At 52.8% G+C, this 14,153-nt stretch overlaps 1 protein-coding gene across 11 annotated transcripts in view; it reads right to left on the reverse strand.

Moving 5' to 3' along the window:
- The window catches only part of SYNJ2 (synaptojanin 2), a 90,824-nt gene that overhangs the window by 12,919 nt on the left and 63,752 nt on the right, over positions 1–14,153 (reverse strand). For 10 of the 11 annotated variants that reach the window (XM_076002836.1, XM_076002835.1, XM_076002833.1 and 7 more), the window contains exons 14-22: positions 13,256–13,396; positions 11,976–12,168; positions 9,925–10,083; positions 7,981–8,137; positions 6,907–7,024; positions 3,149–3,367; positions 2,964–3,042; positions 2,230–2,398; positions 1,717–1,890 (exon numbers count right to left, since the gene is read on the reverse strand). In XM_076002836.1, coding sequence (XP_075858951.1) covers positions 1,717–1,890; positions 2,230–2,398; positions 2,964–3,042; positions 3,149–3,367; positions 6,907–7,024; positions 7,981–8,137; positions 9,925–10,083; positions 11,976–12,168; positions 13,256–13,396 — 1,409 coding nt within the window. The remainder of the gene's footprint in view (positions 1–1,716; positions 1,891–2,229; positions 2,399–2,963; positions 3,043–3,148; positions 3,368–6,906; positions 7,025–7,980; positions 8,138–9,924; positions 10,084–11,975; positions 12,169–13,255; positions 13,397–14,153) is intronic. The other variant, XM_076002834.1, reaches the window with a different exon arrangement.

Consider the following 14,153-nt stretch of genomic DNA (forward strand, 5'->3'; position numbering starts at 1 on the left):
GAGCGTAGGTGCGCCTCCTTGGGAAACTATCAAAGAGCCACACAGAGTAAAGACTGACGCTGAAAACCAGAGCCCCTAGGTCACCCAGCCACGGAGAGACAAGTCTTTAATTCCTCACTTTAAGACACGTCAGCAGGGTTGGAAGCTGCGAATGTCCCCCCTTCCCTGGCAGCAGGGCAGCCTCGAGTCCCACGACAGGCTCCTAGGGGCAGTATCCTGCCCACTGCCCAGATGCCACACCCCGTGAGCCCACTGCCACGGCCACAGGTGTGAGCCGTCCTCACTCGCCCTGCATGTGCCTTCTCAGAAGCCAAGCGGGCCCAGGAGGCGAGGGCTCTGTCTATTCCACGTCAACTCGGGGCTTCTCTCGCAAGCCGCAGCGCAGCCCTCCGCGTTTCGTTTCCTCTCAGACACTCTACCCTCCCATCCGACAGCTCCATCTCAGGTGTCTCTGAGGCTGGACCGGGGAGAAGCAGTACCGCTCCTTCTAAAGGGCATGGCTGAACACCCACGGCATCGAGGACTGTCCTCTTGATGCCCGCCAGGGGCAAGGCCACCCACGTTGCTCTATTGATTTCTTCATGCGAAGAAGGCATTTGCGCTCACACCTGCCCTAGCTCCAGAGGCAGCCTGAATGACAGCCACCCCTGGAGAAAAGGCCCACCTCTTGTCTGAAGAGCACATCCCCTCAGTCACTTCAACTCCAGGGCAGGAGCCTTCTGCACGAGAAACTTGTAAAGCCACATGGCCATGCTTCTCCGTGGGGCAGTAGTCCCCACACCTGGCCGTGCGTCCAAACCACCTGGGAGCCTCATGAAATGCCAGACTTGCAGGGTCCCACCCTGCCCCTCCCAAACCCAAATCTCCACTTCTGAGCTCAGCAGTCGTGGCTTGGCACGGGCAAGCTATTTATCAGTCTGGGACTGCTGCACAGACAAAGGGACGAGGGGGTCTTTGAACCCTCCCTGGGAAGCACCTTAATTCGCTTTCAGCCTGATTCTCTGTTGTCAGCCGTAGCTCAAGGGTCCCAACACATGGCTAAGCTCCTGCACCTGCTGGCCAGAGCTGGCCTCCGACTGGGGACACCAAGGGGTGGCAGCTGGCGGCATTCTTGGCTGTGGATGGGATGGTGTCAGCGTAGCTGATGCTGAAACACGAACTACCCCACTGCCAGCCATGTAACTCTAGCGGGTTTTAAACTTACTGCAAAGAGTTGCCGTGCCATTTAATCTCGGGGTGTGCAGTTCTATCCGTATGACCTTTCAGGCCCTCTTTACTTGAGTGCAGAATGATAGAATGATGTGACTAATGACTGTGTAACAGTATGATATTATACGAATATAACAACACACCAGCAACTCAGGTGACAGACACTGAATACGGCTCTCATGGGATTGAATCAGAGAAGTTTTGGGGAGAAAAAGAAAATCACAAGTAATAGAACCAGCTTGGAACTGTGGCCATTTGAACATACAGAGGAAACAGGAATCATCTTGACTCTGGTCTGCTTTAGGTACAAGTTGTCAAAAGTAAAGTCCCTAGAGGACATCAGCGTGTGGCAGCTGGACACCTCCCAGAGCTCGGGCCCCGCCCCTCGCTATGCCTCCCCGCCTCGGGCCTGTCCCGGGACCCGCACGCCTGCCTGCCGAGGGAAGGAGGAGCCGGTGCTGCGTGAACTCCATGCCGGAGGCTCGCAGAAAAGGAGGGTCTCGCTACCTCTGTACGTGGGACGCTGCTTCTTTTTGGTGAGTGCAGGGGACGTGCTGGGAGGAGCCACTGCCGTGGAGCCCACGGTGCCGGGAAGGTCGTCTCCCCCCAGTTCACCGTCTGAGACTGCAGGCTGGCCGAATTCATCCACCAAGTAGTCTTCGTCCTCTTCAAAAATATCCCCTGGGAGAAGGACGTGAACCACGATCAGAAGGTGAACGACCAGGGCAGAAGGCACAGCAACCTGCGCACACCTCCCGCGGCCTGGGCCCCTCCTTCACTCACGCACAGCCCCGACATCCCCCAAACCCACGCTTATGAAGTTCAGCCGTCTCCGGGTCCCGTGTACCCGTGTGCGTCTTCCCCACACACGGACACGGCCCGCCCCGGCACACGGCATGGCACGCTTGCACTTCCCACTTCCTCTGCAAGCTCTGCAAGGCAGGCCTCCGGACCAGACCTGGGAACCCTCGGGCCCGCTGCTGGGGGAGCTGCCTGCCCGCCCTCCAGCAGGGCACCAACCTTCTGACTCATAGTCCAGACTCGTGAAGTCGAAGTTTTCCTCCAGCAGGCGGGAGTTGGCGGTGGGAGACACGGGGGCCCTGCTGTCCCGCTTCTGAACGATCTCCTCACGCAAGCCTTGCAGCCAGTCCTTGGTGTTTGGTCTGATCTTCACGGCTCTGCCTTTCACCTGTGAGGACAGGGCGGCGTCCACAAATCAGCACGGACATCGCCGCAACTCCCTTAGATCACACTCAAACCCACGCACCCAAAGCCAGGCCAGTCTTCCTGCTTAGGAGAAAAACGGAGGGTCCGGACCTCGTGCCGGCTCAGCACGGCTCTCCCCCGTGTGGCCTGACGCTGAACTCTCGTCTCCAGCTTCCCATTCGGAGCAAGCTCAAAGCCAGGATATCATCAAAACAGAGACTCCCTACGAGCTGCATATTCCAAAATGCACACTCCGAAGAGAAAGAGCAGCACGCTGCCCCACATGGGTGTGAACGAGGACGGCCCGCGTGACTCACGGGGAGCTACACTCTAAGACGCGCTTTTACTGCCCAGTTATGCAAGCAGTGAGGGCTGGACACGAGCCGGCTCAGAACCTGAGTGAGGCATGGGCGCTCCTTCCCGCGGGTGGCGCCCACACAGGGACTCAAGCGGGGCGCAGGCCAGGGCAAGAGGAGAGGGGAAGACACGGCCGCATGACAGTGGGATGGATCGGACCTCGCCCCACGGCGTGGCCAAGCACGACATACCTTCATGCCGTCCACATCCAGGACGCTGAGAGCCGAGTGGCTGTCTGCAAAAGTCACCAGCATCTGCCCTTGTTTGATCCTGGAACGAACGAGGTTTGTCTCATCAGCGCCGGGCACGGCTCGGCAGCTCTCACGGATCCTCCCTGACACCCCCCCAACCTGCGGCAGCCAGGGCAAGTGGCTACCTGACAAGGACAATCGTCCCGTAATTCCCCAGAGTCTGCATGAGTTCGATACGCAGGTCCTCAGGAAACTGGTTTTTCTCTTCTGAGGTTGGCGACTGAAGGTTGACGACAACGGTGGCATCCAGGGGGCCCTGGAAAGAGGACACTTCCTGGAAAACCCTCTCTCGAGCACCTGCATCGACTTCTTGTACTTCCACCTCCACGATGGCCAGCACGGGTCTGGGGCAGAAGGGAAGAGGATGACAGTGAGCCTGGGACCACACGCACACCCCCAGCCTGTAATCCGCAGCCTCAGCACCCGGGGCTCTGCTGCAAACAGTCCACATCGGCCACCTAAGGGTGAGGCCGCCGGCGGCGAATCGGCAGGTGACTGCAGGCTGGCAGCCTTGTCCTAGCGTTTTGGTCTTTTTCTTTCCCCAGTAGTAGTATCATTTTGGCACTGTTACCTAAGGATGGCTGCAGAACACTAAAGATGTAGCCCAGGACCTGAAAAATAACCAGCCATCAGCAAAGATCTTTCGCGTGGTCATCCCTGGCACTGCCGAGGGGTGGGGAAGGGGCATTCTCACTCTGCCAGGGCTTCGAGCTCTTCAGACGGCTATTTGGCAATTTGAATTCAGAGTCTCAAAAACATTCATCTCTTTTCACCTAGTACTCTCATTTCTAGCACTTTATTATAAGGAACTGATCAGAAATCCAGACAGAGATTTATACTATATGCAAGGTCAATCATTTACAACATTGCTGATGGGATGGGAAAAGGAGAAATGATCTAATTGTTCTGTAATGGGGAAGCAGTCATGATACGTCCGTATAATAATATGCTATGCAATCATTAAAAGAATAATGTTGTAGAAATATATTTGATATACACAGGAAAACAGTTTAGCAGGAAATAATGCAATCATTATAATGATTTTGATATAGGTATGGATGTTATTTTATAAAAATTTAACCCCCATAATATGCCAAAATAAAAAAAAATTAAAAAATAAAAAAATAAAAAAAAATTTAGAAAATTCTATACTATGAAGATTATGTAACCTTATTGAAAGCATTTACAATACAGTATTAAGTAGAAACAAAAAATAATACACAATAATATCCAATATGGTGGCAGCCCTTAAAACTAGATAATACTGCAAAAATTGAGATATGATGGTGTGATAATATTAATATCCTGCCCCAAATTTATATTACTATTGTTAGATTTATATTTTTTTGGCATTCAGGAAGAAAGAAAGCTAAGAAACTCTGACACAGGGAAATGTACTAAGGTGAGTGATTTTTATTTTTTATTTAACTAAATTATTTTTCAGATAGGGTCTTGCTATCACCCAGTCTACAATGCAGTGGCATCATCATAGCTCACTGAAACCTCAAACTCCTGGGGTTGAAATGATCCCCTTGGTTCAGCTTCCTGAGTAGCTGGGACTACAGGCACACACCAACATGCCCAGCCAATTTATAAAAACATTTTTTTTTTTAGAGATGGGGTCTTGCTATGTTGCCCAGGCTGGTCTTGAACTCCTGGGTTCAGGCAATCCTTCTGCCTCAACCTCCCAAAGAACTGGGATTACAGGTTGTGAACTACTGTGCCCGGCTGTAGATGATTTTTGAAAACTTCTTTTAGCATAAGTACTTTTGGGAGGAGCCCCACATGTTAACTGGGTAATTAACTGGGCAAAAGCAGGAGTGTGTGGCGGGTGGCTTCCTTCAAGAAGGAATGAAATATGGGTCACACGACCACCCACGGGAATCTCCAGAGATGGATGCTGGGTGGAGAACCAGTCCCAAGACTCTGATTCTGTTTGTGCAACATTCTTGAAACGACAAAATTATAGACAAGGAGGGAAGCCGGGTGGCGGCCAGGGGGAAGGGAGGGTGAGGGTGGGTGGGAGAACGAGCAGGGTTACAAAGGACACCAGAGGGAGGCCTGGGGGACGGGGCGCTTAAACTCTGGACTCGTAGGGTGTCACCACGGGGCAACTGGGCGAAGCGCAGGCAAGTCCAATTTAAACAATATTACTGAAGTAAAAAAGCAAACGCTAAAACAAGTCACATAACGTCATCCTCATCCTTTTATGCTAATTTTACACCTGTGAGCATGTGTGTCTGTTGTACCTGGAAAATACAGCAGAACACTGCCGTCCCTGGACGCGGGTGGAAGACAGCCCAACCCGGCCTGCCACACTCTGCTTTCACTCACAGCGCTTATGTTTGTGTATGTCTGTCTGTCCTCTCTAGCAAATTCCATGAGAGCACGGTCTCCTCTGCTTTGTTCACTGCTTGCCTCCCGTGCCAGCGGCAGGGCCTGACACATGAGGGCCCCCAGTAAATACTGGTTAAATGAAGGTTTCTAAATCCACTCCTTGCACTAGCAAATCCTAACATCACACATCTGAAAATTCCCCAAGATTCATTTCCAGGTATGTATTTGCAACAACAGGTATCTAAAGGACGTACCAGGATCTAGAGCAGGCGTCTTCAAACTTCGGCCCTCAGCCCACATGCGGGTGTTTTTGCCCATCTGTTTTTTTACTTCAAAATAAGGTATGTGCAGTGTGCATAGGAATTTGTTCATAGTTTTTTTTAAACTATAGTCCGACCCTCCAACAGTCTGAGGGACAGTGAACTGGCCCCGTTTAAAGAGTTTGAGGACCCCTGCTCTAGGGCTTTAGACCTACTGGCTAACAGTTCACGGCTCTTTTTCCTCATTTCTTCCCTTGTAAAAGTTGAAACTGACACAATAGTTTTGGCGGCAGCCTTGGGAAGACCAAACAAATCCTTATCCACACCATCAAATGCCACCTTCGGCTGTCTGTTAAAGGACATTCCGAAGACGAGTCCCTTTGGCAGCAGTCCTAGTGCACAGCCCGGGCTGACAGCCCCTCACACCGCTGTCCCCTGCTGCCTGCTGCTTCCTTCCCATCCTCTATTCACGATGCCGGAAGCCAAACCAGCAGCTCGGAACATTGAAAAGTCCCAGTCCAAGATTTAAAAACCCTATGGTGGCTGGACGCGGTGGCTCATGCCTGTGATCCTAGCACTCTGGGAGGCCGAGGTGGGTGCATCGTTTGAGAGCTCAGGAGTTCGAGACCAGCCTGAGCAAGAGTGAGACCCCATCTCTACTAAAAACAAAGAAATTAGCCGGGCATGGTGGCGCATGCCTGTAGTCCCAGCTACTCAGGAGGCTGAGGCAGGAGGATTGCTTGAGCCCAGGAGTTTGAAGTTGGTGTGATCTAGGCTGACGCCACAGCACTCTAGCCCGGGCAACGGAGTGAGATTCTGTCTCAAAAAAAACCTATGGTGCTTGCAAAAATAAAATATTGGGGAAAAAATCAGTAACTGAATGGGTAAATGATCTATTTAGTGGAACACTGGACAGCAGGTGCAAATGAATGAACCGGGTCTATAATATCCACAGGATTGTATCTCGCAAATGTTACAAAAAAGGACAAAAAAGAAAGTTGGACAACAAAATCATTAAGAAAATTTTAAAAGCCACAAAATACAATAGAGGTTGTATCTTTGAAATTTTCATAAATCTCATTTACAATACGGAACAATGACAAAATGCTAACAATTATTTATCCTTGGGCATGGGTACACAAATATTAATATTTGTCGTATTATTCGTCATTCTTTAGCGTGCCGTGCGCAAATCCCGTGGCGACAGCATGCCGGTTCCCGGTGGGGAGGAGGAGACGCCGCCTTCCCCAGCAAAGGACAAAGTGTCCTTGGAGCCAGGACCTCACCTGTGATCAGACGCTTGCAGCTCCGCGCGGCCGTAATACCTGAGGGCGCCAGGGGACCAGGTGTGTCTGCCTCTGGTGTCAACGTCTAGATCGCAGTTTACAAGGCCGAGTTCTCTAGCTACTCGTGGCAGTTCATGGAAGAGATCCACATGCAACACAAATCACAATGTACAGGAATGTGATGGCGGAACTAGCACGACAGAGATCCATGTTGCTACCCGCCTCGAGGCTCAGGCTCGTCCCCTTTACCCCCTCGAACTTGAAGCCAGGCTTCGGCTGCTTTGGGCCCAGGGTTAATCATTCAAACCAGTAGTGACCTTGACCCCCTACCACCCTCCCCAGCGTGGGGGCTGTGGGACCCACACTCTGCAGCTGCGGGTCTCTGCCCAGGGCCCTGGAGCTCCGGGCCAGCTGCGGACGCCCTGCCTCTGGGTGCTCGGGGCCGTGCGGGCCTTCACAGACCTCTCTGAAGGAAAAGTCGTCTTTTCTATCTGCAGAGGCAGTTTCCTGGCTTTCGAATCTCAGCAGACATCTCCTCCTGATATGTGTTATTACTGTTTATGCTCTAGTCTATAGGTGTTCTACCTTTAAATCAACTTCACTTCCTAGCTGGGCATCAACGATTGCTCAACACATCCTTGACAATGCATCGATTTAAAGCAGAATCAACTCTCATTTTTGCTGTGTCTTGCTCGTGTTCCCTGCGGAACCGGGGCTGTAAGCAGAGAAGAGTTCGGCAGAGCACAGCGAGCTGCACGAAGGACGTGCGTGAGCAGGGGCCTCACGATGCCTTGCTCCTCACTCTCCGGAACGAGCCGGGGGAGGCAGCCATGATGCAGGGATGGGGGCAGCCAGGAGCAGACCCATTTGCAAGTCACCATCTCCAGAAAGAGGCCGGGGGGAGCTCGCCCAAAGCACAGCCTCTAAAGCTTAGGGGTTAACATCCGGATGACTTGTGTCATTCTGGGTTATTAAGAAAACTGGAACTTACATAGCAGAGCACTGGGCTGGGTCAATGTGAGTGTCTTCCTCTCTGGTGTTTACCGTCCAGCCCCACAGCTCTGGGACACTCACCTGTCTTATCAAAAGGATGCTTCTTCCTCCACCACAGAACCCTGTCTGTCCAGGCCGGGGTGCGGCACTTGTCGCTTGTATCGTAGGCGGCCGAGCCAACGTCGTACTTGTAGGTGGGCCCAAAATTAATGGTTCCTTCGTGGAAGTCCTTAAAAATCTATGGGGAGAAAAAGAAGTCACAAGACTACTTTAGTTCTTCAAGATTCTGTATGTTTTATGCAAAAACAAAAAACAAAAAGGCACTTTCCAGAGTGTTCTATCCCTAAAAAGTAACAGAAGCTATATTATATTTGCAAATACATCTAAAACTGGACATACATGTGCCTTTTAACTAGCAAAAGAGTAGGGATCTTCTGCTCATCCTACTGACAGACACGCCACCCTTGAGCCCTCCCTCTAGTGTCTGATCGGTCCCGTCCACTGGTGGTCCCAGGAGACGGCAGGAGCCCTGAGGGGGGTCCGGCATGCTTTTAGGCGCAGTCTCAGGCCTGGTGCAAGGCCCGGCCCATGCCCGACAGGCCTAAGTCTCGGCTTGTTGAGCAGGTGACTTGAGCACACAGAGGCAGAGTGAAAGTGAGCTCCCCTCTTTGTTTAGCTTTGGGTGCCCTGGGAAGACCCAGGAACAAACAGTCACTTGTTGTCTCTGCACATCACGGAAAGGGTGTGAGAATGCTGGCAGGAGGGGAAAGGACAGCCTGCTGTAGGGGTTTGGTGTGGTCCCTTGTCCACCTGGCCACCCCTCGGCGATCCACGTACTGGCAGGGACAGAGGTGGGAAGGCACAGAAAACCTCGAAGAATGTCCGAATCTCACACTTTAGGAGAGACCTTGTCTTCCCCAGCCTCGCACATTTAACCAGCCTCTTTCTCAACAGGTAGACGGAATTTAGACAGACTTCCCTCACCTTAGCCCGTCTTGCTAGGAAGCTAACAGATGCTGAAATGAGTAAACAGTATGAGCTGGAGGAAAACATAAATTCTGAACATTTGGGAGCTGGCCGGCGTGACGTGGTAGGACTGAAGACAGATCCCGTGGTTGAGTCTTTCCTATGTATGTCACAGCCTAAGGAGTCCCTAAAAAACCATACACGGGCCATGTAGAGGGAAGATATGAGTTCTGGAGTTTGACAGTCTTGGACCAAACCATGGCTCTGTACTGGCTGTGTGACCTTGGATAACTCGTTTGACTTTGTCCTCAGTTTTCTTTGCCTATAAAATGGGTATGATACTAATCTGTAGGGTGGCGATGAGGATTACACACACAAATTGTACGTCTTTAGTGCTATAACTTGCTAGTGTTTTTACTAACAAGAAATAGTGACATCACCAAAAGAGAGTATTTGGAGCCGAGCACAAAGTGTCACTGGTGGTTTATTACATCTGAAGTAAAGCTGTCCTGCACCCGAGCAGGAGGTGAAGTGGATCTGGTGTACGTGGACTCGTCACACCAGCACTCGGCATTCGACACCCCCACACGGTGAAATGCTCGGGTGCTGGCACTGGGGCCGTGTGGGCTGGACAGCTACCGCCTCACAGAGGGAGGCGCCAGGGCTCAGCCCATCAGGAGGCGGGAAGGACACAGGTCCCCCTCCGAGCACGGGAGCGCGTGCCTGGGCTGGGCACGGACGCTCCTTGCTGTCAGCCCCCACGGCCAGCTTCAACGCTCCCAAGCTGGCTTTCCCATGCGACGGCCCCTCCGGCCACGGGAAGACACACGGATCCACATACGGCAGCCAAAGCCCGACAAGGAGAGGCAGGAGGAGCGTGTGAGTGGCCCCTCCGGCCACTCCTGTCACTTCACACACCCGAGTTCTCTATAACACCACAGATGCCGTTAAATCCACTCATGGAACTGCATCTGCCGAACACCAGTGTGTACGTTTCGTTCCATATTGTCACTCCATGTTGTAGAAGCTGCCGAAAAATGTCTTAAAAGCACAACTTACTTTTCCGCTTGATTTCTGTAGCTGTAACTGATCAAATTCCAGAAGTTTCTTCCAGTCTTGGCGTTTCACAAAATAGAAGACTTCTTCGTAAGTAAGATCGATGCGGTAGTTGAAATCGCCACACCAAAACACGTAATCGTGAGAGAAGATGTTTCTCCCCTAAGTTGTAAAGAAAATCACAGTCACTCCAGCCTGTCTTGCAGGAAGGCAGGAAGGAGAGGGGAGAAAAGGCACAAGCAGCAGTATTTTTTTATTAAAAAGCTACTTTAAAAAAAAAAGTTTTCTACTAGAGTATCTCAATTTTTCACTAATTTCCTAAACCTACTGAGGAATTTTTGTGTGGCTCATTTTAAACAGCGTTTCCTCTGCGAGTCCCCTCCCCAGGACCCACTGTGCTCTTGCACAGCTACGTCCGCTCCCGAGAACTGCCTGGTCGGTCACTCCTTGTCACGAAAACGAGACTCGATAAGAGCAGCCTCAGTGCTCAGACCGTGCACCTCCATCAAACTTCACAACTTCGGAACATTCTCACCCTCCCTCCTCTCCTGCTCACTCCTCCTCCTCCTCCAAACCTGCCCAGTCACCAGGAGCCCACTGCCCAGCTGGCCCTGGACAGCTCCTGGGGTCCCTGCCCTCCCTGTCCCTGTCCCCAGAGACCACAGCCATGACAGCAGCTGCTGCGGGTCAACTGCCTACTAGGCCGGGCTCTGTTCCGGGTGCACACTGTCCTCACAGCAGCCCCTGCGTAGCAGACACTGCTGGCTCTGTTCTAGATTTAAAAGCAAAACAAACCAAGGCCAGAAGTAAAGTAACTTGCTGCAGGGTGCACGATGAAGAAGAGATCCGAGCTCAGGTCTGCCGAGCTCCAACATCTGTGTCTGTTCGCCCGCACTACGTGGCGTTCCCACTTCCCCCACGACGATAATCTGGACGGAAGGTTAAAATGATCCCAACTAAATAGATCGCGCGCCGAACAGCACTGATAGAACTTTCCGCAGCACTGGAAACGCCCTGCACTGTCTGACAACGGAGCCCCTGGCCACAGGCAGATGTTGGGCACCTTCAGTTGCCCATTGCAAGCACAGAGTTATTGGTTTTATTTTAATTAAGTTTATCACCAGTGGCCACTGTATTAGACAATGCTAGTGTAGAAGATTGACTTTTAGGTACTCGATATTTCTGTTGTTGAAAAAAAAGAGCTGCCTTACAAGCCCTTCAATTATTTGGACTGTGTCCCACGTTTGCATTTGTAAGTGACAAGGGTTGGACTTTCTTTTTTAACTACATTACATATAATTAAAAATGTCTGAGCTCATTTATTTGTTTCTTGTATAACTCGAAGAACAAAAACTGCCACAAGGACCATGGCACTTATTAATGAAAACCAAGGCATTTCTCCCTCGAGTGCTTGTGCAGCCAGGACACAGGACGTCAATTTTAAGGACTTTCTTTCTAGGTGGACGAGCTCTGTGGCCCAACCTGCCGTCCCTCAGACACTGGACGAGTCCGTGGCGAGAACAGCTGAAGCCTAACAGGCGGGGCCTGCGCCAGGGGCAGGTGTGCAGGGCTCATCATCATCCAGATGTGGAAGGTAAAGTCCTCCGGCTCCAGAGCGAGGACTCCGGGCGGCCGCAAGAGGGCGCAGGATGTGCGTCACAGGCAGCCTGGGGACAGGCTGAGGCTCCTGGGCCAGGAATCCAGGGTTTGAAGCGGGGTGTGCGTATCTGAGCCACAACGGGCTGTGTGAGAAGAGGGCTCATCTCGAGGAAACGGAGATTCCTACTGTCTGGACGCAACTGTTCCCACCACTCGGACAGGACTGAGCATAGGCACATCGGTTTTCTTTCCCCAACGCAGCACTTCAGTGACAGAATCGGCAAATGCACACACGAAACCCTAGGGCCCTACGCACACTCGGGGACTGCTCAGGGAGGGGGCAGAAGGCTGCCGGGGGCACACCGCGTGCTCCACCCGTGTCCCCTGGGCCAAGCCCTCAGGGCAGGGACCCTCCTGTGGCCGTGTCCCGGGCCTGGCCCCTAGCAGCCGCTCACCGTGGGGAAGCAGAGCTTCTGCGTGATCTCCCTGTAGTCCTCGTTCCTCTCCTTCACCTGGGACTGGCCGGCGGTCAGGTGGCTGCACAGGAAGCAGAAGCTGGTGCTGTGGAACTGGAAGCGGATGCCCACGGCGCCCTTGTTCCCCGCCTTCCCGCCCATGCCCGTCTTCACCGTGTCGATCGCCACGTCCCTGCAAGAGAAGAACGTGCACACCGCCGCGCTCAGCGGCCGCGCAGGGAAGCGCGGACCAGAGCCCCGAGGCAGGGCCACACCCGCCGCTCAGCGAGCTATTCCGTCACATCTCCAGCGGCCGCGCCGCACAGTGACCCACGTGACCGTCACCGGCTGCACAGCCAGGAGGCCGCCTCCCTCTCACTGCCAACAGCTGCCAGGAGCATCTTCCCTGTGTCCCGACTGGCAGAGCTCTGGGCCCGTACGAGCACCCGCTGAAGCTGGAGACGCGGCAGGCCCCTTCTCGCTGCCCGCAGGTGCAGCGTGGGTGTCACACCCTGCCACCACCCCCCTCCCACCCCGAGAGAGGATCATGAACCCGGAGCACGGTCTTGTTCCCCACGTGCTGCCGCGGGGGACGCCTGTGGCGCTCTGGGCACGCACAGGTGCTCAGCCAGGCATGGGCCTGCGTGGCTTAGGGGGAAGGTGAGCGCGGGGCCAGCCATCGGCAAGCAGCAAGACGAGGACATCCCAAGGCCATGAAGCCAGGCAGCAAGATGAGGCTACCGGAAAGTGGAGGGAAAAGCCGAGTTTCTCCAGTGTCTTAAAACCCACGCCCACCCCTCCCCAACAGGAAACTCGTTTCCTAAGGGTTCCCCCTTCTGACACTCATGGAGCTGTGACTCTGAAAAAACAATAGCTGACGGGCAGTGGCGGAGGCCCCACAGTCTCCCTAGAATTCTTCCAAAAAGAGACAAAAGAATTGTAGTTTCCCGACGAGTTACTCAGCTCTTGGTCACAGGTTTCCTGTCTGTAAAATTCCCACAAGGAACTCCTTCCCTTGCACAGAGCCGGGCCCGGGTGAGGACAGTCATGCAACACTCTAAGAACGCTCAGCTTCCTGGGTCAGAAGTTCCCCATTGTGGCTTTTTGATGGCTGGACAATATGCTATTCAGCCTAGTTTTTCCTTGGGGGTTTTGCTACACTTATCTAGAATAATGGCAGATCCCCATTCCTGCTGCAGAAGAGGAGGAGGAAGTCATAGAACAAGACACAAAGACTAACACCCCTCGTGCCCCAGATGTTCGTAAACAAAGGTTCTTACCTGATGAACGGGACATGGTATGGACGCACAAAGATATAAAGACAGACGCCCACCAGCTGTGCCGAAGTCAAGAGAATGTACCTATGAGAGCGTGAGATGGCTTTCTGGAGCTGCTCACCCCACATCTTCCTGTTGGTGGTGCTGGAGAGGAAAGACAGGCAGCGTGGAAGCGCCATCTCCCACCCACCTGCTGCCCGGCCCTCCGCTCGTTCCTGTTTCGGAACCGAATTCACACTGCCTGTGCCCAGCGCGGCGGGCGGCCCGCGTATTTTCGGCTGTGTGTGTCTCGCACATCACGGCAGCCCCCTCCTCGCCTCCGACAGCCAGCAAGGACCTTCTCGTAGGAGCTCCACAGAGTCAGTTTTATTTATTCGTTCAGAAAATTCCTTGAACTAAAGCTGGGCAAGTTTAGGAAGGGTGGAGGCAGAAAGTCCGGTTGACTTTACACCAAATGTTAACCCAGTGGTTTTAGTAGGGTTTGATTCTATTATATATATATATATATATATTTGAGACAGAGTCTCGCTTTGTTGCCCGGGCTAGAGTGAGTGCCGTGGTGTCAGCCTAGCTCACAGCAACCTCAGACTCCTGGGCTCAAGCAATCCTGCTGCCTCAGCCTCCCGAGTAGCTGGGACTACAGGCATGCGCCACCATGCCCGGCTAATTTTTTCTATATATATATTAGTTGGCCAATTAATTTCTTTCTATTTATAGTAGAGACGGGGTCTCGCTCTTGCTCAGGCTGGTTTTGAACTCCTGACCTCGAGCAATCCGCCTGCCTCGGCCTCCCAGAGTGCTAGGATTACAGGCGTGAGTCTCCGCGCCCAGCCTCTATTTAATATTTTATGTCTTTAAGAGACAGGGTCTCTGTCGCCCAGGCTGGAGTGCGGTGGTGCAC

This window comes from Microcebus murinus, chromosome 5, assembly GCF_040939455.1.
Source record: "Microcebus murinus isolate Inina chromosome 5, M.murinus_Inina_mat1.0, whole genome shotgun sequence".
Lineage (NCBI taxonomy): Eukaryota > Metazoa > Chordata > Mammalia > Primates > Cheirogaleidae > Microcebus > Microcebus murinus.